Source organism: Sparus aurata, chromosome 14 (assembly GCF_900880675.1).
Source record: "Sparus aurata chromosome 14, fSpaAur1.1, whole genome shotgun sequence".
Lineage (NCBI taxonomy): Eukaryota > Metazoa > Chordata > Actinopteri > Spariformes > Sparidae > Sparus > Sparus aurata.
The window spans coordinates 7231510-7256894 of NC_044200.1; the positions used below are offsets into that span (position 1 = coordinate 7231510).

Consider the following 25385-nt stretch of genomic DNA (forward strand, 5'->3'; position numbering starts at 1 on the left):
ATGACACGTCTGGAGTCTACCACACGCCTGTCAGTTTCCTATTGATGTGTTTACACGCGCACAGTACTTGAGATAATATCACATTACAGAGGCGGAAGATGTTTACTCAGTATCCTGTGTCTGCTCTGTGTCCTTGTTTTTAGATTTTATAAAATAGCAGACCTGTTAGCTGACAGGTGCTGTCCCCAGCCAGACGGCTAGTTCAAGTATTAAATGTCTGGAAAACTAAATTAGTTTAATGGCAGCCGCAGGAACGCTATGATGCTGTAGGTTTGCATTTAAGCTGTAACATTTTTCAAGCAGGGGTCCGATACCAATTTTTTACCCTCACAGACTTTGACAGGCCTTTCTGTTAAGTCGACATGGGACCATGAGAAGTCAGGGAATTTTCAGGGCTATTTGATTGGCTTTCAAACTCGGAGAGGGAGCCTCAACTACATGAGACTCAATGAGCAAAACATTCTCTAGTCCTCCACTGCCTAAAAAGAGAGCGAGGGGAAAAAAAAGAAAATGCTCAATTCTCAAGTCCCCAACATCCTGATTCAAAACACAATACCTTATTTTTTGGATTTCAGACAACATCATATGAGTCGTTTATGGCACAAGTTCTCCTTTTAGCAATAAATTAGAGCGATGAAAAGTGCTGAAAATGGTTTTTATAATCTTTTTACCTGAAGTAAAGTCATCGAAAATCGGGCAGATAAAACTCAGGGTGCGGACAAAACAAATATTTTCTTTCTTTGTTTTCGATCTTCTCAGGAGGAAGAAGAACACTGGAAAATATTAAATCAATTTGACTCCACGTTGAAAGCTGGTGGAAGCCATTGATGACCCGTGAGTAACATGAACCCACATCAACTCTCCCCTCTTATAATGCGTCTTGGAGTAGACACGACGATGCTGTACTTCAAGACAGCTGTGAAATCCTATTATGGCACATCCAGATGTTAGAGTCAAAAATAAATGCGTGCAGTGACGATATCTCTGCCCTCTACAGCTGCTGCTGTTCAGCGTCTTGCTCAAGGACACCAGCAGTGTAGATGATGTCTATATATTTCAAATCAAGTCTTTGTGTCATCATGCAGCCTGTTATAATGGCAATAGTCTGTAACATAACCCATGTTATCCACTATCGTTTGTGACAACACATATTCATTTCCATAAATTCTCAAATAAAAGCCATGAAATGAGGACAGGTGAGGGCTGTCATGGAAAAGCCAGCACGTTTTTCTTCGTAATTTTTTTTTCCTTTTTCAAAATACAAGCCTTCCGGAGAAGTAAAGGGATTCTGCCCCTGAGCTGCTGGGAATGATTTGAATGTTCAGAAAACAGGGATGGTTAAAAAAAAAAAATGTAAAAAAAATAAATAAATTTCTTTCTTAAATTGAAGTAATTAAACACCCAGGGCCTTTACTTGAGAATTTATGACGTACAATTGTTTAATAATTAAATATTTCATGATAAAAGACGTGAAAGCTAAGTTAAAATATGTAGTCCTGTGCAATACACTGTGCAAATGCAAGTAATACAGGCAAGAAAAATACTTTGTATATATCATTTTATAGAATATGTCATTTTTGGGAAAAATAGCTACATTCTCTACTTTAACTAAAATGCTACAGCACCACAACCTCCACCTGTTTCAAGCATATGGTGAGAAACTGAAAATGAATCAGTCTCTGACTTTTTATTTATTGTCACATTGTTGTAAAATCACTTGTGGAGATGAACCCCAGTCACACATAAAACCAGTTAATCTGTCATTATTTGGTTTTGAAAAAAAAAAGCGTCCTCTCTGCCACGGTGCGCTGCAGCATTAAAAATGTCATGTTTTTATAGCCTCTTATAACTGCTGTCAACAGCTAATGCTTTAGACCACTTTAAACTGTTACATTTAGCACCCTTTTCAAAAGCAAGAGAAAGGGAAGAGACGCTTCTTGAGAGCCGCTCGAAATGTCTAAAAGAAGCAGACACAGTGGCTCTTTTCACTGTGACAGGATTAGTCAGAAGAATCTGAATCCTCTCCTCACTTTGGGAGATCAAACAAGTCTGTTGTTAACAAAATATAATCTTGAAGCATAGTATTAAAATATGTTTAGCTCCTTTTCCTTGTTACTTCTCAACGTGTGTGTGTGTGTGTGTGTGTGTGTGTGTAAGCCTGTAGGCTGTGCTGATCGTTCTTTCTTCTTTTCTGCATCTTTAATTTCCCTGACAACCCTGTTGAACACAGAGGAGGAATTACACAGCAGTCCAACACATGGGGTTAAGCTGTCTGTGTGTGTAGGTCCTTACCGAGTTGGTTCGTTTGCGTTTCCAGCAGTCTGGGTTGAGCCTCTTCTGTTCGTCCGCGAGAGCTTTGGCCTGCACGGTGAACACCCGCCGCTCCTCACTCCGCATTTTCTTCCATCGCTCACCGAGGAGGACACTGATCGCTCTGAAACACACACACAAACACACACACGTTGAGAAGTAACAAGGAAAAGGAGCTAAACATATTTTATGTATTTATTTTATATATATATATATTTACACACACACTTGAAATTACACCAACACTGACAACTTCACAGTACACATGTAGGCACAGAGTCCACCCACCTGTTGTCTTTCCCTGGGTACATCTGTGTGTACTCCACCCGGAACTTCTTGGCGAACAGCATGAAGGCATTCATTGGCCGCTTGCACTTAGTGGGCGTGGCACTGTTACCTCCTGCCGTGCTGGCATGCTGGCTTTTGGTTGGCGCTTGGCGAGTAGAGTGGGAGGGACCGGGACTGTCTGCAGGTTGTGAACACATACATGATTGACAGGCGTTCCCCAATGAAATACATCCTGTAAATTGCGTTTTTGGTTCACGCAGTAGATTCTACTTAAAGTGTAAGAGCTCTGTGGGACAGTACCATGTGACGTGTCTCTGTCTGGAGAAACAGCTCCCCCGCTGGACTGAGAGGCCCGCCGCCGTCTGGCCATACTGCTCAACACGTAAACGGCAGAGGAGTCCAGAGGGGTGAAGTCGTAACTGAGCAAGACACACACACACAAAAAAACAAAATCAGCTCACACACACTAACTAATCTGCTGATCGGCCTGTTGCTGAGTGTCCATTTTACCTCCTGAATGTGTCGAAGACCAGCGAGTCGTCGGTGTGTTTGGCATCTCTGTGTCCTGGAGGAAGACACACACCTCCCACCTCCATCTCATAGCATGGTATCCCATGATGCACCACGGTCAAGCTAGGGTAAAATGACGACCAGCCTGACAGGAAGACAGACAGAGTGTGAGGAGGTCGAAGTGATGATGTTTTCTCAACAGCTTTTCTCATCATTAGTCCCACCTCTGTTTTTGACGTAGAACGGATGATCGAGTTGGCACCGGGCGCTGACGGGGGCGTGTCCAAATGCCCCGGGGTCAAAGGTCAGCTGGAGGACAGCCTGACCACCCAACACAATCTCTGCATGCTGCACCAGCTGCAGACCCTCAGAGCCATAACTCTGCAACGGAGCAAGCAGTGTTGGATGGATCTTTGCTTTTTGTGATCATACATAATGAATTTCACTCTCTGATTACATCCACTGGCAGAATAAAACTACCTTCCAAGTTTTTCTTCTCCTTCTCCTGATGCTGCTATTGTTAAAAATACATGAACACTGAGCTACACTGTCAGAGACCTCTGAGCACTTAAGATGGAGGGCAAATCAAAGGTACGCTGTGCCAGACAAGACTGTGTGTGTATTATGAACCTTCAGAGACGTGGACCGCTCCTCATCAGCGGAGTCCTCCTCAGCAGACTCCAGGTCCTCGATGTCCTGCCACTCCACATTAGAGCCGCCGTGGAAGCGCAGATGAGTGCCTGGTGACAGAGAAAAGCCGCTCTCAGATAATAGCCTCACATTTATGTCGCCCCGGGAGAGAGAAACAAGCGATGACTCAGGCCTTGACCACACACAGACTGATATTTTTCAAGAGAGAGAGAGAGAGATCAGCAGATTTCCATCAGCATGTGGGTGAGGAGATGATGCCCGAATTCTCCTTTTAGCGTGAACTGATCTTTAGGAGCTCAGTGTGGAGTGTACATGCATTTGTGTGACTACCTTTGAGGAAGCAGTGCCAGGCGGTGGGTGGCCAGGAGAAGTTCCAGCCCATGTCTTCATCATCGGACACAGAGGATCTGGTTGACACCGCAGAGCCACATTCACTGCTCTTCTGTGGACACAAGAAGCATCCCCAGTGTCAGACTAAACATCCGCCACAGAGCCAAAAGCTTGCGTTTCAGATTTTTACATTTTTTTTGAGGAAGCAGTTAAACATGAGCTCTACCCTGCTGCGCCGACGCTCCCTGGTGTGACCTCTGGGAGGCGACACGGTGCTGCTGGGGAGAGGTGGAGGAGGCCGAGCGTAGGAATGTAGATTAGTGCTGGTGCTGGAGAGGCAGACCGCAGGGGAGCTGAGAGTGACACAAGCTCGTAAGTGGCACCCATTGACAACGGCACAGTCATTCGTAAGGCTGATGCAACATGAAGGAGTGGTGTTATAGTGCATATGTTAACGTGGAGACATGTTACAACCACATATATCATGTTATATCCATGTTTTAGCACATAGAGGAGTAAGAAGCCCCTCTACCTGCTGTGAGCAGACTCCTGCAGCAGCGGACTCTGCGGTCCAGTGGCGATGTGAGCCAGCTGCGTCAGCCAGTGTGTGTCGGGTGGCTGTGCGTGCGCGTGTCGCTCCTGGTGTGACACACCCACGGCCACCTGGAACACAGGGGGTGCCGTGAGCTCTACCTCCTCCTGTACCTCCTGCAGGTCTGGGAGGTCGTCTACGAGGAGAGGACACACGGCAGCAGAAAAGTTTGATCTTATTAACTGGAAACGCCGGCACACATCATTCTGTTCATCCGTCCGCTGTGTGGAACCTGCCGAATGTTTTTTTAGTTTATGTACCGTATTCCATGTAGCTGTCGCTGGTGGGGAAGCCGGGTGAGGAGGGGAGGCGTTCCTCACAGCAGAGCAGCTCATGTGATTGGTCTCCATCTGCATCCATCATCACCTCTGAAGGCAAGACAAGATGGACAACAGGACATGTGACTAGTTCAGAGGTTTTCAGGAAGTGTTTATTGTTTTATTAAGTTTTACAGGACTATTTATATCCAGGTTTAACATGTTATATGGTATACACTATTATTATTATTATTATTATTGTTATCAATTACAATTTATCTTGCAGGCATGAAATATGAATCACCAAATATGGTGTCCTTACAGAAATGAAACTTCATATAAACTTGATATAAACACGGAATATGTATATATCTATCTATCTATAGATATATAGATAGATAGATATATAGATATAGATATATAGATAACACTACTTAACTAGAATTCAATATGACCATTTCAACCTCTCAAATATGTCGTATATATCATATTAAACTGAATGTCTTTCAGTTTTGAACTGACAAAATAAGACATTTAAAGACATCACCTTGGTCTTTGAGAGACTCAGGTGGACATGTTTCGCTATGTTCTGACATATTATTACTACTATAGTGCTAAACAATTCATCATGAATCTAAAAGACATCTGCAGATTGATTAAAGATGAAAATAAATGCTAAATGCAGCCCTTAAAAGGATCGCAAACAGCAGCTTTCTCAGGTTCCCAGACTAGTCTGCCAGTTGGATGGTAGAGGAGATGTGGACGTGAGTCATTGTGACTTACACTCGAGTCAGCTCCATTCACTGTTTTGATGACTCGCAACTTGACAGGAAAAACAAAGTTAACGACTTGTTTCTTAACTGAAGAACATCTTTGTGTTCATTTTATGTTCTAAGTTCAGTATGATAGAGCTGTTTTGGTCCTGCTGTCGCTATTTCCATATTTTCCATTGAGGAAAAATAAACAAATGTGCTGTTTAAAAAATGTGTTTCACTACAAATGACCTGGACTTGCTTGAGACTGGAACTGAATGGTCTGAGTCACATATCTGGGGAAACTCCACTGATTTGACAGATTAAGATCTGTTTGCACAGCTGTATATGCCCTCTGTTTTCCCAAGTTTGATGACATATCCCAGATAATGTCATCAGGGTCATACTGACCTGGGCTCAAAAATGACACATTGAAATGACGGGAGACATGACCAATGAAGAGTGCAAGATCCAGTTTTTTTTGGATACAGCGCAGTTGCAGGTGAGCTCTGCAGTCCGTGCTCCGTGCTTACCTGTGTGTTCAGGCTCTGAATCTGGCACGTTCTGATGTTTGGGATCGCTGAACCGCACGGCCGGGGTCACCACCTCCCAAACCATGATGTCCACAGTCACTGAAACAGGCACACAGATGAATGACTGTACAGCCAACAAGTCACACATTTCTTTACGCACATTTCTTGTTTGTGTAAATGGTCAAATTAAGGGATATTGGGATTATATCAGGTGAGGCTACAATAAGAATTACTGGCATCAGTGTCAGTTATCAGCCATAAACTAGGATCCCATAGGTCAAGTTCCAACTAACACACAGACACCTAATCCTTCACTGCTGTAATGTATAGGCTATAATTGGTTAGGGTGACATAAGGAGGCACAGGGTGACATAGGGTAACACTGGGCCGGCTGTCATTACCTAATAACGCATCTATGTTTAGACACATTTTCAGAGACCAGCTCACTATACAATCATGGAGAAATGTGAGTATAATTGACCACATTCTGTCGAAACATCTAATGTTTCGACATGTCAACATGATAAGAGCGTGTTCCAGTCTTATCTGTTTCGCAATATCCCCGTCATGTGACCCCCTCTTGTTTATAAACTTTGAAGATCCTGCACGCATGCGCATACACGGCCCATTCATTCAATAGAGACGGGCAGCGTCGATACATTTAAACCAAGTAGTTCAAAACGAGTCAAAAGCACGAAATTATCTTTGTACAATGTGAAAAAACAACTGTGGCTTTATCGACTGTTGCTAAAGGCGACGAGTGTCGGTGTGTCGAAGCTTCTGAAAGCTTCAGACGAGGCAGCGTTAGTTGTTGTCACGAAACAAAAGTGCCGTTGAAGCGCTGAAGTTACGTCGACGAAAACGACAAAAAGCCTCAGTATCTGTATTAACACGGACACACGAACGACGACAACGACATTCAACGCGTGAACATATCAATAACATTCCCCAAAATGTAACAGCCATCTTATTACGCAGGGGCAAGTTACAACAAAACAACTAACGTCAACAATGAAGCTTCAGCGAGAGCGGCGAAACTGCATTTACGGAGAAAAATAACCGTTGTCAGTTCCACATTATTACTCGCGCGTCAAGTCGAGGGGGAAATCGTTCAAATGCTGTAATCAAATCTCAAAAACAACGCTTATAAACACTGAAACGATTTCAATGAACTTTCCTTAACTCACCAAAACAGTCGCCTTGTACGGGAAAGGGGGCTGGTATAAACATATTTCCCCGTGCGTTCCCATTGGCCAGTCCCGACGTCAATCCACAGCTTCGCTCGTCCTCATTGGTCAGTTCGGTGCAGGCTCGCTTTCTTCATTATCATCCCCACAACAATAAAACACTGGGTGGGAGAGTGATGAAAGATGGCTGAACTAGAAGTCCCACAAGTGGCAGTTACAAAACACGTTTCTGCTTTTCAACTGAATGACTGCGTTTTTTGACAGCAGAAGCCGAGTGTGAGACGGCGAGGGAGGCAGAAAGTGTGATCTCTAGCTCTCACTTTGTGGCAAGAGCATGTTACAGCCATTAAATAAAAAGACTGACATGTTTATTACACAGTATCCACATCTGTGCCTACAAGTTTAACGACTTGAAGAGAGAACTTGAGTAAACTCAAACATGGAAAAATATACATAGATTGTTGAGGATTTCAGCTGCAGGCAAACAGCCTCCAGCTCAGCTGACATACATCCAGTGCAACTAGTACAACAGGTAGTTTCAGCAAGGTAACCTGGCTAAAGAGTGTCCATCTCCTGTGTCAGACACATATTTGTAAGCCTTGTATAAATCCCTTTACCCCCCCAAGTACACTCTTTAGTGTGATTATAGGAGAGGGAGAAGCCATAATCAGAGAGAGGACCAGCCACTCACTCAGTCAGAGCTCGAGTTGTCAAATACTCAGGTAAAAAGTACAAAAGTACAAAAGTATATATATATATATATATATATATATATATATATATATATATATATATATATACTTGAGTGGTGAGATACCTTATAAGGAAATAAATTGATGAACACTATGGGGCAATATTCTTAGATACAGTTACTTCAGTATAATCCCTATTTCCTGTGTAAACACAGCATTTTCATATAGCACACTTAGCTGATTGCTATCTTCTGATTCGCAAACATGTCAGTAAATTGAACACGGGCTATATTTAACTATAATTTCAAAACGTTTGTATAAAAAGGGTGTCATAGTGTACTAACACGTCATGCAACAACAGAGCACATCTGACAGATCCAAATACAGATGGGGCCCCATTCCCAGCCACCCCGTAAGACATTTTTGTATCAATATGGAAAAATCGTAGTTACTGGGATTATTGCCTGGAGTTCAGACTGTCCTGTGTTCCTGATATTGTGGTGAAGCTACAGGTTGGCATATGTAGGATCATTAGTTCACTGCCCTCTTGTGGTTACAGCGGGGAACTGCAGCAAGACAGGGTACATCAAGAAAGACACGATTACATAGCAACACTTCCGGCCATTTTTCTTCTAAATAAAACCAGACGCAACAAAACATCCCCAGATTGAATTATTATTATTATCATTTTTTATTATATTATTATTTTCTCTTTTTCCCCAGCCATCATCATTATAAATAGTACTGGAGGGCGGTGAAGTTAAATGTAGGTCGTGAGATAGAGGAAACACATATTCTTTTGCCCATATCTTTGAAGTCCATCCCTTCTTATCCAACATTTGTGGCGACCAACAGACAATCAGAGAGTAATCAGAGTAAAGCACTGTGTCTTTCGAGCTGTCGTATGTGCTTTATTTTGAAGAGACGTGCCGGAAAGTGTCGTTCTCGTTCTGACTAGAAAAAAAGTCAGCCGGTGAACTTGTCATTCTTCCCGAGTAGAAGCGCAGCGTTTCCTTCACGCAGACACAAACTAACTTCAGAAGAAGTTATTTTTTTTTTTTTACTGTAGTTCGTGGTCTCTTCATGTAGCATAAATGCCGAAGCTTTCGCTCAGAGCTCCGGGTTTCGTTGCCGTCCCCGTCTGCGTTCATTGGTGAGTACTTACCAAGTTGTTGTTTGACAGAACTGACGCCTCTCTTCCGATTATTATGGCAGCTGGACCGTTACATCCAGCACGCACCTAGCCGGCCCTGCTTTTTAAACACTTTCATCACTCCGCAGTTCGGCACTGTCCGCTTTAACTCTTTACACATACACACACACACATAATAATAATGTTTATGACACGGTGGTCCGAGCAGCAGACTGTCTCTTGAGCTGGAAAGAGCTTCACCCATGCTGGCTCGCTGTTCTTTTTGCTTCCTGCTTTTCAAAACTTCCTCTGCCGATGTGAAGAAGCAGAAGGGAAACTGCAACCACGGAATCCTGTGACATGACCGCCACTAGATATCATTCCATGAGCAGTGTGTTCCAATACTCTGATGCGGCTGTCACCATGGCGCCCTGCTTCGTGTGTGATTTCTTAATACTAGAAAGGAAATAAGACAGTGACAGTACTGACAGTGTATCAGCATGGTCTTCATATTGTAATAGAAATGCAGTAAAGAAAGCCTGTAAATTCTAAATAATGATACAATTGAATTGAAATTAAGTTTAAAAAAAACAACAACAATAAAATGCTTAGTTTAGAGCCGAACTGATTAATTATTTGGCAGGAAAGTTAATGAGCAGCTACATTAAAATGCATGTATAGTCTTTTTTTTTTTTTTTTTTAAAGGAAAAGAATGAATAATTATCTGGTTCCTGTGTCTCAGAATATGTGGATTTGCTGTCATTGTTGACGTTATCTTATGTAAAACTAATGAAAATGATACTTTTACTTATAGGATAGCGTCACCAAAAATGAAATTCCCGTCCTTAAGCTTCTCATGCCTATTATGATGGAAAATCAGGGGAAGTTTGGGAGTCCAACAAACATTTTCTGGAGTTTCACAGCAAAACACTGTTGCAACATTCTCCTAAACGACTGAAGTAGATGTGGACTCGTTTGAAAATGTAAAAAAATAAAAAATAAAAAAAGGAAACAGCGACCAAAAAAACCCAGAACATGGCTCCATGCAGCTTGTTTGGAGTTCAGTTGATTTAAAAAGATGTGATTTGTACCCTTTGACGTGCTTTTTACTTAACAACTCAAAGTCCCCGTCTAATTCAGCTGTTGAGGAGAATGTCAAGAGAATTTCCGGTTATCTGTCGATGAGTTATTTGCATTACTGGCACTTCTTTGATGAATTTGCCTCTTCTTCCACCTGTTTTTCTGTGCGCCCCTTGCCCCCCCTCCCCTTCTCAAGCTAGGCGATGGACGGGAAGCAGATCCAGGTGAGCGACGAAGAGCCCAGAGTCGTGCGAGAAGAGACCCGGAGGAGGAGAAGAAAGAAGGCCATCACGTCGTCCTCCTGCTCATCCATGGATCAGATCACTGTGGAGTTCGTCCTGCCCACCACGGCGCGCGGCGGGAACAGCCCCGACACGGTGCTGCTGGACGTGGCTGGAAACTGGACGGTGGAACAGGTCGCCTGACTGACTGATTCACCATTAACACCCGGGATTATTCATTATGAATGTAAAAATGGTAGTGGAAACATGAAGTATTTTGACTCAGTGCATGTTTCTCGCCTCGCAGGTGAAAGCTCAGGTGTGGCTAAAGGCGGTGACTTTAAACCTCTGTCATGACTTCTACCAGCGCTTTTCTCCCGACCACTGCATCCTGCTCTACCAGAAGAAAGGCAACGTGTGTGAGATTTACGACAAGCACCAGGTCTTCCAGACGCTGGACTGCATCCGTTACTGGAGAGGTACCAACCAGGAGAGCTTTTTTCACAATTTATTTATACATTTTTATTGTTTTTTGGGCTTTTGTATGGCTTTATTGATAGGACAGCTTCAGAGATGACGGGAAACAGGATGAGAGAGGGGGGGTGTCACGCAGCAAAGGGCCCCAGGCCGGGGACTGGAACCCGGGGCTGCTGTAGCGAGGACACAGCCTCTGTACATGGGATGCCCGCTCCAGCAACCGAGCCAATTTGTGCCCCAACACGCACAATTTTTAAAATGTTAAAGACTAATCGATTAACTACTGACCCCACAAGTATCTTTTTTTTTTCTTTTTTCTTTTTTTTTTTACCAGAAACAACCATTTTATTGCTCTCTTCAGAGCCACCAGACTTATTTCACAGGGTTTACAAATTAATCATGAAAAGGAGGAGAAATAATCATGTAATAATGTAAAAAATCTACTAATCAGTGACAAGACATAAAGCCAGGTGCTGTGTTCTCCTGCTCTGTTTTAAAAGCGCTGAAGAAAGACGTGGGTCGGATCCAGCTGGTTCCCCGTCCTCAGCCCTCGGACGAGTCCCTGCAGTACCAGCGCTACCTCAACTACCTGATCGGTTACGACGTGACTGACGTCAGCAACGTGCACGACGACGAGCTGGAGTTCACGCGCAGGAAGCTGCTGACGCCGCGACGCATCGAGCTGTCGGAACGCGACCCGAAGCTCTACTCCATGGACCCCTGGGTGACCCGCAAGCTGCTGCCTGATCACCTGCTCAGCAAGGTGTGTGTGTGTGTGTGTGTGTGTGTGTGGTTGATTGATTTTATTATGTGAACGATCGATTAATGAATCACCTCTTGTGTGCACTTCACTGCTTACAAAACACATTCTTTGCTGCTAGAACCGAGGGCTGAGCGGTATGGCCTCAAAATAATATCAGGATGTTTTTTTAAAGGCTAAATGAACTGTGTTGTGACTATATTTTATGGATGACTCTGGCTACATTAACAAAATATTAACACCATGAGATTTTTGATGCATCTCATTATTTATGTGGCTATAATGATTAGTGGCTAAAGACACAATATCATGTGAACTGCTATTTAAGAGTGTTCCCAGTGTAGTTAAGGAAGTTGTCAATAAAACGGTGTTTAAAAAATTAATTCCCTTCCTCCTTGAATAAGATTCCAATCTCATTTGTCAGAATAACAATCGCTGATCGTTGATATGACCTTCCCTTCACCTCGTGAAAAAATCCAGGCTTCTACTGGCCTTTGTATGACATTGTTTACTGTGGCAGTTACAGTTTATCTGCCTTTCTATGTTTTTTACAGTCCTCTCATTTCAGATCGGCCTCTTTCAACTAACCTTTTAAAGCTTTATCATACACAAATACTAATAGCGCTCCTCTATATCTTTGTGTATTTTGTAGTAGTGGACGACTGAGTAAAAAAAAGACTCGTAAAACAAGTAAAAGTCCTGCATTCAAAATCTGACTGAAGTAAGAGACTAAAAGTATTATAAAATTACTGAAAGTATGAAAGGTGCATCAGTCTCAATGTAATGTTGCTGCTGGTAAACGTGGAGCTAATTTCAGCTACATTATATACTGCTGGGTAGATGCATCTTTAACAATGCATCATGTTTCATTAGTTGATTTTTAATCTGAATCTGCAAGGAAACTAGTAACTCAAGTCATCAAGTAAATGTATTGGAGTAAAAAGAACAATATTGGCTTCCAAAATGTATTGGATCAAGTTAAATGAGCCGTAAATAGAAATACTCAAGCACAACCACACTGGATTGTCGTACAGCGCTCAAATTAGTGTACATAGATTCTTTGTTCTTTAAGATAGGATTGTCTGACAGTGGGGTAGGTTCCAGACTTTAGGTTCATTTTAATAGGTTCCAGACTGTAACCATATTAATAGCAGTGAGGTCCGTTCATTACTTTACTGTACCATTCTTTGTTCCTCCTCTCAGGTCAGTAACAATCACATCCTGGTGGTGATCCACATCGGCACGGTCAGCCAGACCATCAAGGTCTCCATCGATGACCCGCCAGCTCAGGTAGACAAGTGTATCGATGAACACTTTACATTATTTTCCCAGCTTCCTGTTCTGTTTTTGTAATGTTTTCTGACAATGTTCCATCTTGTTCAGGTGCTGGCGAGCTTTTTTGCCAAGACCGCAAACAAGAGAGTTTTGCTGGGCATCCCTGACGACATGTGTGAGGAGGACTTTGTTCTTCGAGTGTGTGGAAGGTAAAGTACAACAAATCTACAATCACGCCACAGCTTCTGACACATGGAGCCGACCTCGACAAGTTTGCACTGAAAGTAAAATGTATTCAGTAGATTATGTTATAGAAATGCTTTCACAATTTGAAACTGACCCTCTTAAGTATTTGTTCACGCAGGGAGGAGTACCTGTACGGGGAGAAACCACTGCACAACTTCAACTGGATCCGTCAGTGTCTGAAGAACGGGGAGGAAATCCACCTGGTTCTGGAGTCGCCACCTGATCCCGAGCTGGATCAGGTTCAGAAGGAGGACTGGGCACAAGTGGACGACTGCACCGGAGTCGCAGGTAAATCAACAGAAGTGTTTGTTGCTTTGTGTGTGTTCTTGATGATGTATTAATTCCAGGTTTTAGATACAGTATGGTCCAAACAAACACAGTCCTTCTTCCAGTGGCTGTAACTCTCCTTTCCTGACTTCCCTTTGTCAGGTACCCACGAGCAGTTGACCATCGACGAGAAGGACCACGAACGAGTGTTCACCATCTCCATGTGGGACTGTAACAGGAAGTTCAGAGTGAAGGTGCTGGGTATTGACATCCCGTCCCTCCCCAAGATCCCAGAGTTCATCGTCTTCATAGAGGCCAGCATCTTCCACGGCCAGCAGCTTTTAGCGCAGGTAACAAAAAACTGTCATGTGAAGATTATTTGAACATGATTTCTGTCAGAAAGTGCTGAAAATGACCATGTCTTGTTATATAGACAGATTTTTGATGAATGGCCACACTCGGTGCTAGCCTCAGTGACACATATTCAGCATTCCTATTGACTGCTTCACAATAAAAGCCTCCCAGTATTTCCCTTGTCCGATGCTTTTAATTTGATCTCTTTGAACGGCTACAAGAGAGTAAACAGTGAGGCCGATATCAGTGAGATGTAACTAACGGTATTTAAATAAAAATCTACAAACTACTAGTTAGTTGTCATGAGACTTACATTTGCCCCACATTTCCAACAATGTTCAAATCTTCATGACGGCAGCTTTAAACTAGATGCAGCAAATCAGAACTGAGAGCCTCAACAGTCTCAGTTGTGTGTTTCTGTAACCAACAGTTTCAGGAAGCGCTTACTTTCTAGAACACATAGACACTAGGCTTAAGACAGCAGGTGTAGCAGAGTTTAACCACCCTGCCTTCACTCTCCCAGGAGAGGACGTCCTCTAAAACCTTCAATGAAGAAGTGTTGTGGAACTGCTGGCTGGAGTTTAACATCAAGATCAAGGACCTGCCGAAAGGAGCGCGCCTCAACCTCCAGGTAAACACTCCAGTCAGGACAGATGGGACTGTTTTACAATGATATGTACGTGTGATCGTTGGAGTGTTTCTACAAATATATATTTTGGGTAGAAAACAGATTTCAATGGTAGGCAGAAGAGTTTCTGTATGCTGCCATGACAATCAGCTCTACCTTTCTCACCCAGGTGGTTTGTGGGAAGCAGCCGCAGACGCCAAACTCCAAGACAGGCTCGGCCTACCAGGATAATACAGCGGGAACGGGCAGCCATGAAGGTGAAGTCTACTAACATTTGCCAGCTTTATCATGATCATGATGATGAGAGCGAGGCTTATTTCTGTCTGTCCGCTTTTCAGGAAAGACCAAGAGTCGCCTTCTGTACTACGTCAACCTGCTGCTGATCGACCACCGCTCTCTGCTCCGCCAGGGCGAGTTCATCCTCCACATGTGGAAAATGCCCGAGAAGAGCGAGGAGAGCAGCAGCAGCATCAACGCGGACAAGCTCACCTCAGCCACCAACCCAGACAAGGCCTCAGCGATGGCCATCGCCATTTTACTGGATAAGTACTGCTACCCCGTGGTGCTGCCCAAGAGTCGGGACGTGGGTCGAGACGTCGGAGCTGGGGGGGAGGAAGCGGAGGGCGGGGAGCGAGGTCAGAGAGAGATGCCAAACCACCTGAAGAAACAGTTTGCGGCTATCGTGGCTACCGACCCCCTGCACCCGCTCAGTCCTGAGGACAAAGAGCTGCTGTGGCACTTCAGGCATGAGTGTATGCGCGACCCCAGGTATTTATTTTTAGGCGTTACTTCATTGGTGTTTTTTAGCTGGTATTTCAGGAGAATTAATTTTCTCCCTAATCTCTTTCTGTCTTCAGAGCCTACCCGAAGCTTCTGGGTTCAGTCCGCTGGGGGAAACAGGAAGATGTTTTGGCAACACACCGTCTGTTGGAGCGCAGCAGTGCGTGGGACAGCAGGTAAAATGGCTCTCACACTGCCAATACATGTGTCTGTCGTCAGTAGTTCAGTGTTTCATCACCTGTCACCATGTTGTTCCTGTTCAGTGGACTGGACGTGGGTCTGGCCATGCAGCTGCTGGACTGTCACTACTCGGACGCTCAGGTTCGCTCAATGGCTGTCAGGAAACTGGAAACTCTGGAAGATGACGATGTGCTCAGATACCTGCTGCAGCTTGTGCAGGTGTGACTCTTCTGTTCATTCTATTTCTGCTTTTATGCATTCACAGCTGAAAGGAAGAAATGCAGAAGCAAAAAAGTAACTTAGTACCTTTACTTGAGTAAAACTTTTAGGTACTCTGCTTTTTCATGCTTATACTTCACCACATTTCAGAAGGAAATGTTGTACTTTTAATTCCTCTGCATTCCTCTGTCAGCCATGGTTACATAGCGAATTCAGATTCCACATGTGTGGGATATGATCAGCTTTTGAAATTTGATCAGATAAAACTCTCCATCCTATATGAGAAGGAATTAGTTTGACTTGATTAAAGCATTAAAATAGTGTTTACATGTTGATGCATCAGTAAAATGAGTCATTAATATACCACTGTGTAAGAGGCCATTCTGCATAATGAGCACTGTGGTAGTGTAAAGGGAAAGTCAGAAACTTGGGAAAAATATGCTAATTTGCCTTATTTCAAAGAGTAAGATCAGAAGATTGATACAACTCCCATGTCTGTACATGAAATTTAAAGACTATGTGAACGGCCGATTAGCTTAGCTTAGCACAAATACTGGATACAGTGGTAAACAGCTAGCCTGGCTCTGCCCAATTTTACCAGTTGCAAGGCATTTAAAACACTGAATTTATGTTATTGGACAGACTAAACAACAGCTAAACAAATAAGATGTAACATGTTAATTAGTTAAACATAGAGAAACTGGTTGGTGGATTTATTTTTTTATGTTTTTGGTAGAGCCAGCCTCGTTGTGTCCACCTGTTTTCAGTCTTTGTGCTAAGCTAAGCTAAACATCTGCTTGTGGTAGCTTCATATTCAGTGTATAGTGTCAATCTTCTCGGCTAACTCTCGGAAAGAATGCCAATAAATGCGTTTCCCAACATGTCCAATCATTCCTATAATTACATTTTGCAGCTAATACTTTTCTTAGTGCTTTTTGCTTAAGTTAAACATTGAGGTGTTCCCACCTGACTAATTGTCTGTCGAAATAAAAACATACAGTATTAGATCATACTATCTCTGCTGAGTCATCATCCGGCTCCTTTCATGTTGTAACGCATGAATGAAGTCGTCACTTAATACGGGTTAACCTCTGATTGTCACTGTTAACAGTCATTAATGCAATCAAACCACAGAATCGGAGTTATTTTTCACAACACATACCGACGATTTGAAATGCAAAACGCAGCGCGTCGTTCTGACGGAGGAGACTGATGAAGCACTTCTCCCCGTTAACACCTGATTCACTGTCACGCTATTTCACAAGTTTTATGGGAAGAGGACGCTCAGCAGAAACACACTGACTGCTTGTCTGCTGATGTGTTTCCATAGCGAGTCTGTGGTCAGATTTGCATGTCGTATATAGATTATCAGCTGCGGGCAACAAAGGGCCCTTTGGTCTGATAGGAACACGACTCTTTACCTCACAGATACTGTTGTGTCTGTATCTATGGGAACTTTAGTGACATGTGGAGGGTTTGAATCCAAAATGTAGCACAAGATATATTTATACTGAACGCTAGGGTGTGTTATGTTGTGTTACTGTAGGTGCCAGGACTGCAGTCAAATGTTTTTGTAGTGCAGATCACATGATACTAGTAATGAAAGGTTGGATTGACATTTGAGCCTAAACTGCACTGCTGTGGCATTCTTTGTGTGTGTGTGTGTGTGTCTGACCTGTTGAACCGCCCTCCGCTTCCTTTGGTGAACACACTAAGCTCTGTGTTTTGACCGCACTTCCTTTACCGCCTCAGTCCACCCTCTGCGCCATCACACTGTAACCTCTGAGCTCAGTGTGTTCAAAGTGCCCTGTGAAGTTTTTATTCTAAACTTTTTTTAGTGTGCCCCCGCGGCCCTGACACATTGTGATGGCGCTGTCTGCCTCATAAAACATTTACAAAGCTTGTCCTCAATGAGGCTTTGCTGACAGCACTTTAATGTCCCATTCTTCTCTTCTGTTGTCACACGGAATTGCTCTATAGCACGCCAAGTTGGTTAAAAATTCCACAAAGTTCCCATTTAAGTAGAAAAAAGAAAAGCAAAACCAGCCTACTTCCACTTTTCTACCATTCGGTTTGTAATGCGTATCACGATGGGTCTTTCATGACAAATAGTAATCTAAAAAAATGCCTATGCATGCATGTGTGTTCACCGAAACCTATGATTTTAAATGGTTCCATCAGAAATAAACATACTAAACTTTGCTTGGTCTATGTGTCTCCTGCAGGCGGTGAAGTTTGAGCCTTACCATGACAGCGCCCTGGTCAGGTTCCTGCTGAAGAGAGCTCTGAGGGTAAACAGGACCGACGTCTGTGTCTGTTTCCTACACTGTCTTGTAACATTTGCAGAGTATAGTGTGTGTGTGTGTGTGTGTGTGTGTGTGTTTATGTCAGTCGAAATGATGAAAATGTTTTTGTTAACGCCAGATAATCATACTGCCATTGCTGTGCTCCTAGCTGCTGAAAGATGCCAGTGTACATAATGACTGACATTTACAGTTTGTTTACATTTTTCTGAATTTGTTTTGTTTCCTCTCCGCAGAGTAAGCGCATCGGTCATTTCCTCTTCTGGTTCCTGCGCAGTGAGATCGCCCAGTCCATGCACTACCAGCAGAGGTACGCGGTCCTGCTGGAGGCCTACCTGAGAGGCTGTGGTGAGGACATGCTGCAGGACTTCAGGAAGCAGGTGAGCAACAAGTCAGCTTGCCTTGTACAGAGTGTGCCTTGTATTCCTAATGAAAACGGTCAGGTTTTCTCAAACACCTGAAGGTTCTCCCTGTCTGTAGAGCTTTATCCTTAGACTCTAGAGGAATGAATTTGCAGTCTGTCTGGTAATCAGCTCTTTCAGTAACTGGCATGATGAACTGATCCTCTCCAGGTGGAGATGACTGAGGCTCTGCAGAAAGTCACCCGTGAGGTCAAGGCCATGTCTGCTGACAAGTACGACATTACGGCACAAGGTGAGACGGGAGGGATTGACTTAAAAACTCAGGTCATCCTGCAGCTCTGCATATGGATTTAAAGCGCTGACACTAAAGCTTAGTCCACGTGTTGTTTGTAACATAGTCTAAATATATACGATAATTGTGTTTACGTTGACCCACTCTTTACTTGCTGATTTTTAGTCTTTATTGTTACTGCCCTCAGGGTTGATCCAAGGGTCATTTTTCCTGAAAATAGTACAAAAATGATGAAGCAATGACACGTCAAGGCTCTTCACATAATCATAGTGGATAATCACATTTTGATTAAGCTAATTTTTCTCTTTTTCCCATTATGGTATCATCCATGTCTGTTTGTGTCTTTCAAAATGTTGACAGTATCGCATCCTTTCCATCATTGTACAAACCCAAATACTCCACAATATCACACACATTTGCCAGCAATGCTACTCATACTGCTGAGACACAGTGAGGAAGCAAAAGTGGGTCTGCATCATCGTTTACAAAAAGCTCTGTGTAAGCTGTAATATTCAGTTCCCATGGTACAAGTCTATGTTTTCTTGGTCCTCTTAGGAGTATGTTAAATAAACACAATGTATTCACAAGCATCATTTTGAGGCACAACTTAAAAGGCATTCACTTGAAGGTCTGTGTGATTCTTAGCTTTGTGTGTTTTACTTTCTGATTTAGATTATTTAGAAAGACTGAACATTTGAGGATATCTGAAAATCTAACAGACCATCAGTCCAACATCAGCCACAGCGCCAGCATCTGTAACATGTTTCACTCCTGCTGCTGCAGCTGCCACATTTCACCGATCACTCTGCTCGATCTCAGACAGCGTGCTCTTTGTTTTGGTGCACGCTCCGTGGACTCCGTATCGTGCAGTAGACACACAACAAGAACAAAGACTGACATTCAGTTGGAGCAGAGCGTGTAACTATTCAATCTATCGTGGTTTAAAGATAAAACATAGCTCCAAGTCATGACACTGAAGCTCTGTTTGTTTGTGTGTGTGTTGTGTGCTTGTCAGTGGTGTTTCAGTTGCGTCAGAAGCTGGAGAATCTGCAGTCGTCTGGTCTGCCGGAGAGTTTCAGAGTCCCTTATGATCCTGGGCTCAGAGCCGGAGCCCTGCTGGTGAGGGACGAACACACACACACACACACGGTTACAAACTTTCAGTTACCTTTTTTAAAGTGGAATTAACGTGTGAAGACAAATACTGTCTGTGTGCGTTCAGATCGAACAGTGCAAAGTGATGGCATCCAAGAAGAAGCCTCTGTGGCTGCAGTTTAAGAGGGCCGACCCCACCACTCTGTCCAAAGACCCCATCGGCATCATCTTCAAAGACGGAGATGACCTCAGACAGGACATGCTCATCCTGCAGGTGAGTGAGTGCCAGCACAGTCTCTGACACACACAAATGATTAAAGAAAGGACGTTCGCGCTCAGTTTCCTGTCGTGTCCCTTCAGATTCTGCTGATCATGGAATCGATCTGGGAGACTGAATCACTGGATCTCTGTCTGTTACCATACGGCTGCATCTCCACTGGGAACAGAATAGGTCAGTATGTCAGATATTGAAATCAGATCAGACGAATATTACAGACACTGTGTGATATATTTACTTTCTCCCTCCGTCTTTACTGCTTTACTTAAGGTATGATTGAGATCGTGAAGGACGCCACCACCATCGCTAACATCCAGCAGAGCGTCGTTGGAAGCACCGGAGCTTTTAAAGATGAAATCCTTTATCAGTGGCTGCGGGACAAGTGTGTCAGCGAGGACAAGGTACACGTCAGCCGGCTCAGTCAGCATGCAAATGATGATCATATCAACTATATCAGGATTCTATATCTAGAAACACCAGTTCTCCAATGCTTCCATCCATCCAGTTACAACACACTTTAATATTGACAGCAATTAGAGGCCAAAAAGGCATCTTTGAATTGTTTTTTTGTCCTGAACTCAAAAACTCTATATTAACTGTTCAAAATGTCAAAGAAAAGCAGCAAATCCTAATATTTAAAGGGCTGGAACCAGCAAGTGTTTGACATATCCACTTGAAGAATGACTGAAACGATTATTCGATTACCAAAATTGTTTCTTGAAATCAACTATTTGTCTCCAGCAGCTGCTCTGCTTATCAGACGTTACAGGAAGTTAAAGTGAGACAGACAGGAAGGAAGTAACCCTCAGCTTTTCTTGTCGTTATACACTCGCACAGTTTTAGCTGTGACACCTGCACCCCCAGCGTCTATATTTAGTGTTTCTGCTCACTTCCTGACGACCTGTTTTGCGACACTCATCTGTAATTTCAAAAATGAAAGGTTGCTGTGCTTCAGTGTGCTTGTTGTCTTTTACTTCATAGCACAATATGTTTTTTATTGTGTCAACTGATGTCAATTGTTGTCCCATTCCACACAGCACCAAACTACAGCTTCCCTATTCAGAACTACATGACAAACGTTCTCTCTCTCTGTGTCTGTAGTTTCAGCAGGCTGTGGAGAAGTTCCTGTACTCCTGTGGAGGCTACTGTGTGGCCACCTACGTCCTGGGTATTGGGGATCGCCACAACGACAACATCATGATCACAGAATCTGGTAATGAGTCTGGCGTCTGTATGTTTGTCGCGCTTTGTGCGCATAGTACTGAAAAACACTGTAAATGTGAATCAGTCATGCCGAGGAAACACTTATGTGATAAAACAAATGAGGTATAAGATGAAAAAATAACAGATTACAAAGTAAATAAAAACATGCTGAAACAGTAAGTATAGAATATACTGTATGTATAGAATACTGTATATATTTTGATAAATATATGAATGAATATATACAGAGATATGTACAGAAACAAATTAACAAATACATGTGAAATTCAATGAAAATTCTTATAATTATTCTTTTATATCGTGTTATTTTCACATTTATTTTCCCTTTATTTATTACTCTAGACAGTTTCATATTAATTTTCTTCTTCTTTTACAGATTAGTTCTTTTTTATGATTCCTGACCTCTAAGTATCTGTAAATTATATCATGTCGTAATACATGTAATCATTCTGTCAACCTATGTCTATAATTTGCTTAGCATTTAAACACCTATAATTAGACTGGACTGAAATTTGGATCTCAGTTTTTGATACTGAAACAAACAGAATGCCTCACCAGTGTGTTACAGCTATAACTTTTGAATCAAAGACCACAGTTCCAAAGCTACGTTGTGTTTTGGATTTTATTGAAACACAGCTCATGTGGCCCTCTGATTATGTAGAAATTAAACATGGAGTTTGGGGGAAAACATAAAAAAACGGGGACTAATCTCCTTCGTGTTCCTGCAGGGAACCTCTTCCACATCGACTTCGGCCACATCCTGGGGAACTATAAGAGCTTCATGGGAATCAGTAAGGAGTGGGTTCCCTTCGTGCTCACGCCGGACTTCCTGTACGTCATGGGAACATCAGGGAAGAAAAGTAGCCCCCACTTCCAGAAGTTCCAGGTGCAGAAAATGTGACGACTTCACGTGAATACACACTGAACACTCTGAACAGTCTGAACGTCGTCCGTGAACACAGATACATCCACACCATGCATCCATCCACCATTTTTAGAACAATAAATAGATCAGAAAGATCATCACAAGGCTGTATTATAAATCAGCTAGTGACCAACACGCTAGCTTCATATCTTCCACAGTTATTCATCTGTATGTTCAGTATGTACTATATGTGTTCTTTGTCTCAGGATGTGTGTGTGAAGGCTTACCTCGCCCTACGGCACCACACCAACCTGCTCATCATCCTCTTCTCCATGATGCTGATGACCGGTACGACTTCCTTCCTAACAACAAACAATTTGTACTTTTCATGAGATTTGATCTAAAGTTTAGTTTAAAGTTCACTTATTTCAAAGAAGACAGAACTACAGTCAGATGTGTTTGTGAGATGATGTAAGAACAACACTTCCGTCTGAAGAGCGACCCTTTCTTTCGGCTGTCGACAGGCATGCCCCAACTGACGAGCAAGGAGGATATCGAGTACATCCGCGAGGCGCTGACCGTCGGCCGCAGCGAGGACGAGGCACAGCGCCACCTACTGGACCAGATAGAGATCTGCAGGGAAAAGGGCTGGATGGTTCAGATCAACTGGTTTGTTCACCTGGTGCTGGGGATCAAGCAGGGTGTGGAGAAACGGTCCACTTAGGAAAGATTAAGCTTACGTCTTTTTCCTCTTGAGATTTTTTTTCTCAGCTTTTATGTAAATACAGTAAGAGTCTTACGCGAGTGTTCCAGCAGAGGACTGAAAAGTCTGAAAAGCTAAGAATTATTATTGTTACTGTTTTCAAATCTGACTATTCCGTCAAACTCCTTTAGACCACGTGTATATCAAGAATAGCAAGAGCAGAATGACTGAGATATGGGATGTCACTGAGTGTAAATCTTGTGAACCATCAGTATCAATCATTTCAACTATGGAAAAACCCTGGAGCTGGACAAGCAAAGCTACACAGGGTCGGCAAGAGCGACTGAAAAAGAGAGGATGTATTAATGAGTAAACCTCATGAGGAGATTAACCTGTGATGCTGCATGTGTGCAGAGTTGGGACAAAGGTGTGTAGGTGCTAATTCAAATATACTTGATGCTGTTCCATTGTGAGTTACACAGCTTAGACCAAGTCAAACATCCATACTCAAGTCGAAATAGTTTTTTTCTCTTTTGCACTATGACAATCAGAAGTCTTCGCTCAAACTCTAATTTCCTCATCCATTTAACTATGTTTCCACCCAAGCAGTTAATAGAAGATCTTCTGGTAAATAAGAAACCAAACCAAGAGTAAGGAAATGGATCTCCGCATCCTCTGTTTTCATTTTTTTTTCTTTTACGACGCTAACTACTTCCTGTTTCTATTTGTATTCACTTCCTGCTGAGGAAACCCACGGCTCTCACACTTCCTTCACATTGTTTTAAAACATTTTAAAACATGGTACACGTCACACTGGTTATTGAATTCTCACTGAAGTAGTGCTGCACTGTCCCTCTGCTCCGAGAGGAGCCATTAGACTGAAGATTAAAGGGTGACTCCACCAATTTTACACATTAAAGTGTGTTTACAGGTCTTGGGGAGGATTACTGTTACCATTTAAAGGGCCAGTCTGTGACATAGTTGGCAAAAATATTTAATAATTCAGAACATTTACTGATTACTATGAGGAGGAATTATTGAATTAGTTGGACTGAAAATACTTTTATATTAAAGAAATGTTCAGGTTGAGATTTTTATTATTTATATGAGCTGCAACCATTTTATTTGCACTGATTGTTGAGGAATATCCTTGGTGCTCATGAAAATTAAATTCCCAAAATATGTATTGCACGTTAAATTCAATGATGCTAATTTATAACCACATGCACATCGCTGGCCTTGCAAAGCTACGGTGGCCTGAAGGTGACATTACGCACATGCTGGTCAGTGCTGTAGTCACCTCTTCTAGGGTGGTAGAACATTTAACTGATTTTTTTTGTGTGACTTTTCCTGCCTCGTGGTTTGGAATATTTCAATAACACCATCAGGACGGTGAGAAGTAAAATCATTCTTTACACTTTTAAGTGGATTTTAAATACGCTATGTGATCATTTTTTGTCTTAAACTGTGTTTTTATGTTTCATCGTGTTTTCAAACAAGCACTCGAGCCAACTTTGACTGAAGGCAACCACCTGGCTCTCAGGTGTTTGTTGAGATGCATCCTGATAAATGTTTGAGACCGAAGCAAGTTAGGAGACAGGATGAAACCAAAGAAACAACCCTGAATGAAATTCTGGAGTTGATCATCACAGATTGTAGATATAAGTTACATTTCATTTTTTGAGTCACTTTCCAGTTGGAGATGAAAGCGACCAAAGAACCAGTTGTTGGAAAGTCAGCCGCCTACTTTTTTAAAAACATTTTATTTTTATTCTTAAATGTGGTGTGAAGATCCAAACCTTCTGTTTTTACTGCCATAACATTTTATAACGAAGCCTTTTTGTGACTGTACGTGCTTTTAATCATTGATTCTGGAAATGAAAAAAAAAAAAATGTAACATGTTTTTCTTTATAATGATACCAAAAAAAATTAAAGTTATGTTCTATATGTGTATTTCTTTCGGGGCGTTTTCTCTTTCACCGATCAGACTGACTGCCGACAAACATTTCATAGCTCCAGTAATTTGCATCCCCCGCTCTCATGTCTTCCATTCTTCCATCTCCACGTCCTAAATCCTCCAGTGAGAAGGATTAATCTGACAGGGAAACCAAATCCAATTTGAAACTCATTCAAAATATCAACTGTGATGATCAGCTCTGACCACAAGATGGAGCAGCACCACAACCCCCGAGGCAGACGCCACGCCGAGCTCTCACGCTCTCACGCTCTCCCTCTCCCTCCTCCGCCCGATTCTTCCTAAATGTTCCTCCTCCTTCCTGTCAGTTTCCCACTCATCTCTTCATCCTCCCTCGTCCTCCCGCGCCCCTTCTCTTCAGCACTGTTGTAATAGAAAAGTGCGAGTGGGTGGGAGTGTGTTGCAAGTAGAATACGTCTCTTTCATGTCACTCTGTTCTCTGGCTGTAAACTGCTGCATGTGTGTTGATTGGATTATGATTGGGTTACAAAGATGAGCCCCCTCATTCCCCACAGCTTTGTGCCTCTTTGTACAACGCTGCTACTCTGCTCAGTGTGAGCGTGCTTA

The 25385-nt window shown here is 42.7% G+C and overlaps 2 protein-coding genes across 5 annotated transcripts; one reads left to right on the forward strand and one right to left on the reverse strand.

Moving 5' to 3' along the window:
- Positions 1 to 1248: 1248 nt before the first annotated feature.
- Positions 1249 to 9533, reverse strand: LOC115595433 (HMG box-containing protein 1-like). 3 transcript variants are annotated; one of them, XM_030439921.1, is made up of 15 exons: positions 9268 to 9533; positions 8555 to 8668; positions 7411 to 7571; positions 6224 to 6322; positions 4942 to 5049; positions 4622 to 4817; positions 4316 to 4442; positions 4090 to 4201; positions 3739 to 3848; positions 3333 to 3489; positions 3109 to 3253; positions 2899 to 3017; positions 2599 to 2776; positions 2293 to 2434; positions 1249 to 2217 (listed from the first exon to the last, which is right to left on the reverse strand). In XM_030439921.1, exons 3-15 carry the CDS (start codon positions 7451 to 7453, stop codon positions 2200 to 2202), a joined length of 1554 nt encoding a protein of 517 aa, XP_030295781.1. In that variant the 5' UTR covers positions 7454 to 7571; positions 8555 to 8668; positions 9268 to 9533; the 3' UTR covers positions 1249 to 2199. The 3 variants fall into 3 exon arrangements, with proteins under 3 accessions (XP_030295781.1, XP_030295782.1, XP_030295783.1); XM_030439922.1 differs by lacking the exon at positions 8555 to 8668; XM_030439923.1 differs by lacking the exons at positions 7411 to 7571; positions 8555 to 8668; positions 9268 to 9533 and adding an exon at positions 7228 to 7393.
- Positions 9083 to 24800, forward strand: pik3cg (phosphatidylinositol-4,5-bisphosphate 3-kinase, catalytic subunit gamma). 2 transcript variants are annotated; one of them, XM_030439917.1, is made up of 24 exons: positions 9083 to 9255; positions 10511 to 10730; positions 10843 to 11014; positions 11513 to 11775; positions 12976 to 13062; positions 13156 to 13256; positions 13412 to 13581; positions 13723 to 13910; positions 14438 to 14545; positions 14712 to 14799; positions 14881 to 15310; positions 15400 to 15498; positions 15586 to 15721; positions 17947 to 18012; positions 18261 to 18404; positions 18597 to 18678; positions 19694 to 19797; positions 19901 to 20047; positions 20134 to 20224; positions 20321 to 20451; positions 21152 to 21263; positions 22003 to 22160; positions 22406 to 22487; positions 22664 to 24800. In XM_030439917.1, exons 2-24 carry the CDS (start codon positions 10518 to 10520, stop codon positions 22861 to 22863), a joined length of 3372 nt encoding a protein of 1123 aa, XP_030295777.1. In that variant the 5' UTR covers positions 9083 to 9255; positions 10511 to 10517; the 3' UTR covers positions 22864 to 24800. The 2 variants fall into 2 exon arrangements, with proteins under 2 accessions (XP_030295777.1, XP_030295778.1); XM_030439918.1 differs by having other exon boundaries at positions 10515 to 10730.
- The last annotated feature ends 585 nt before the right edge of the window (positions 24801 to 25385 follow it).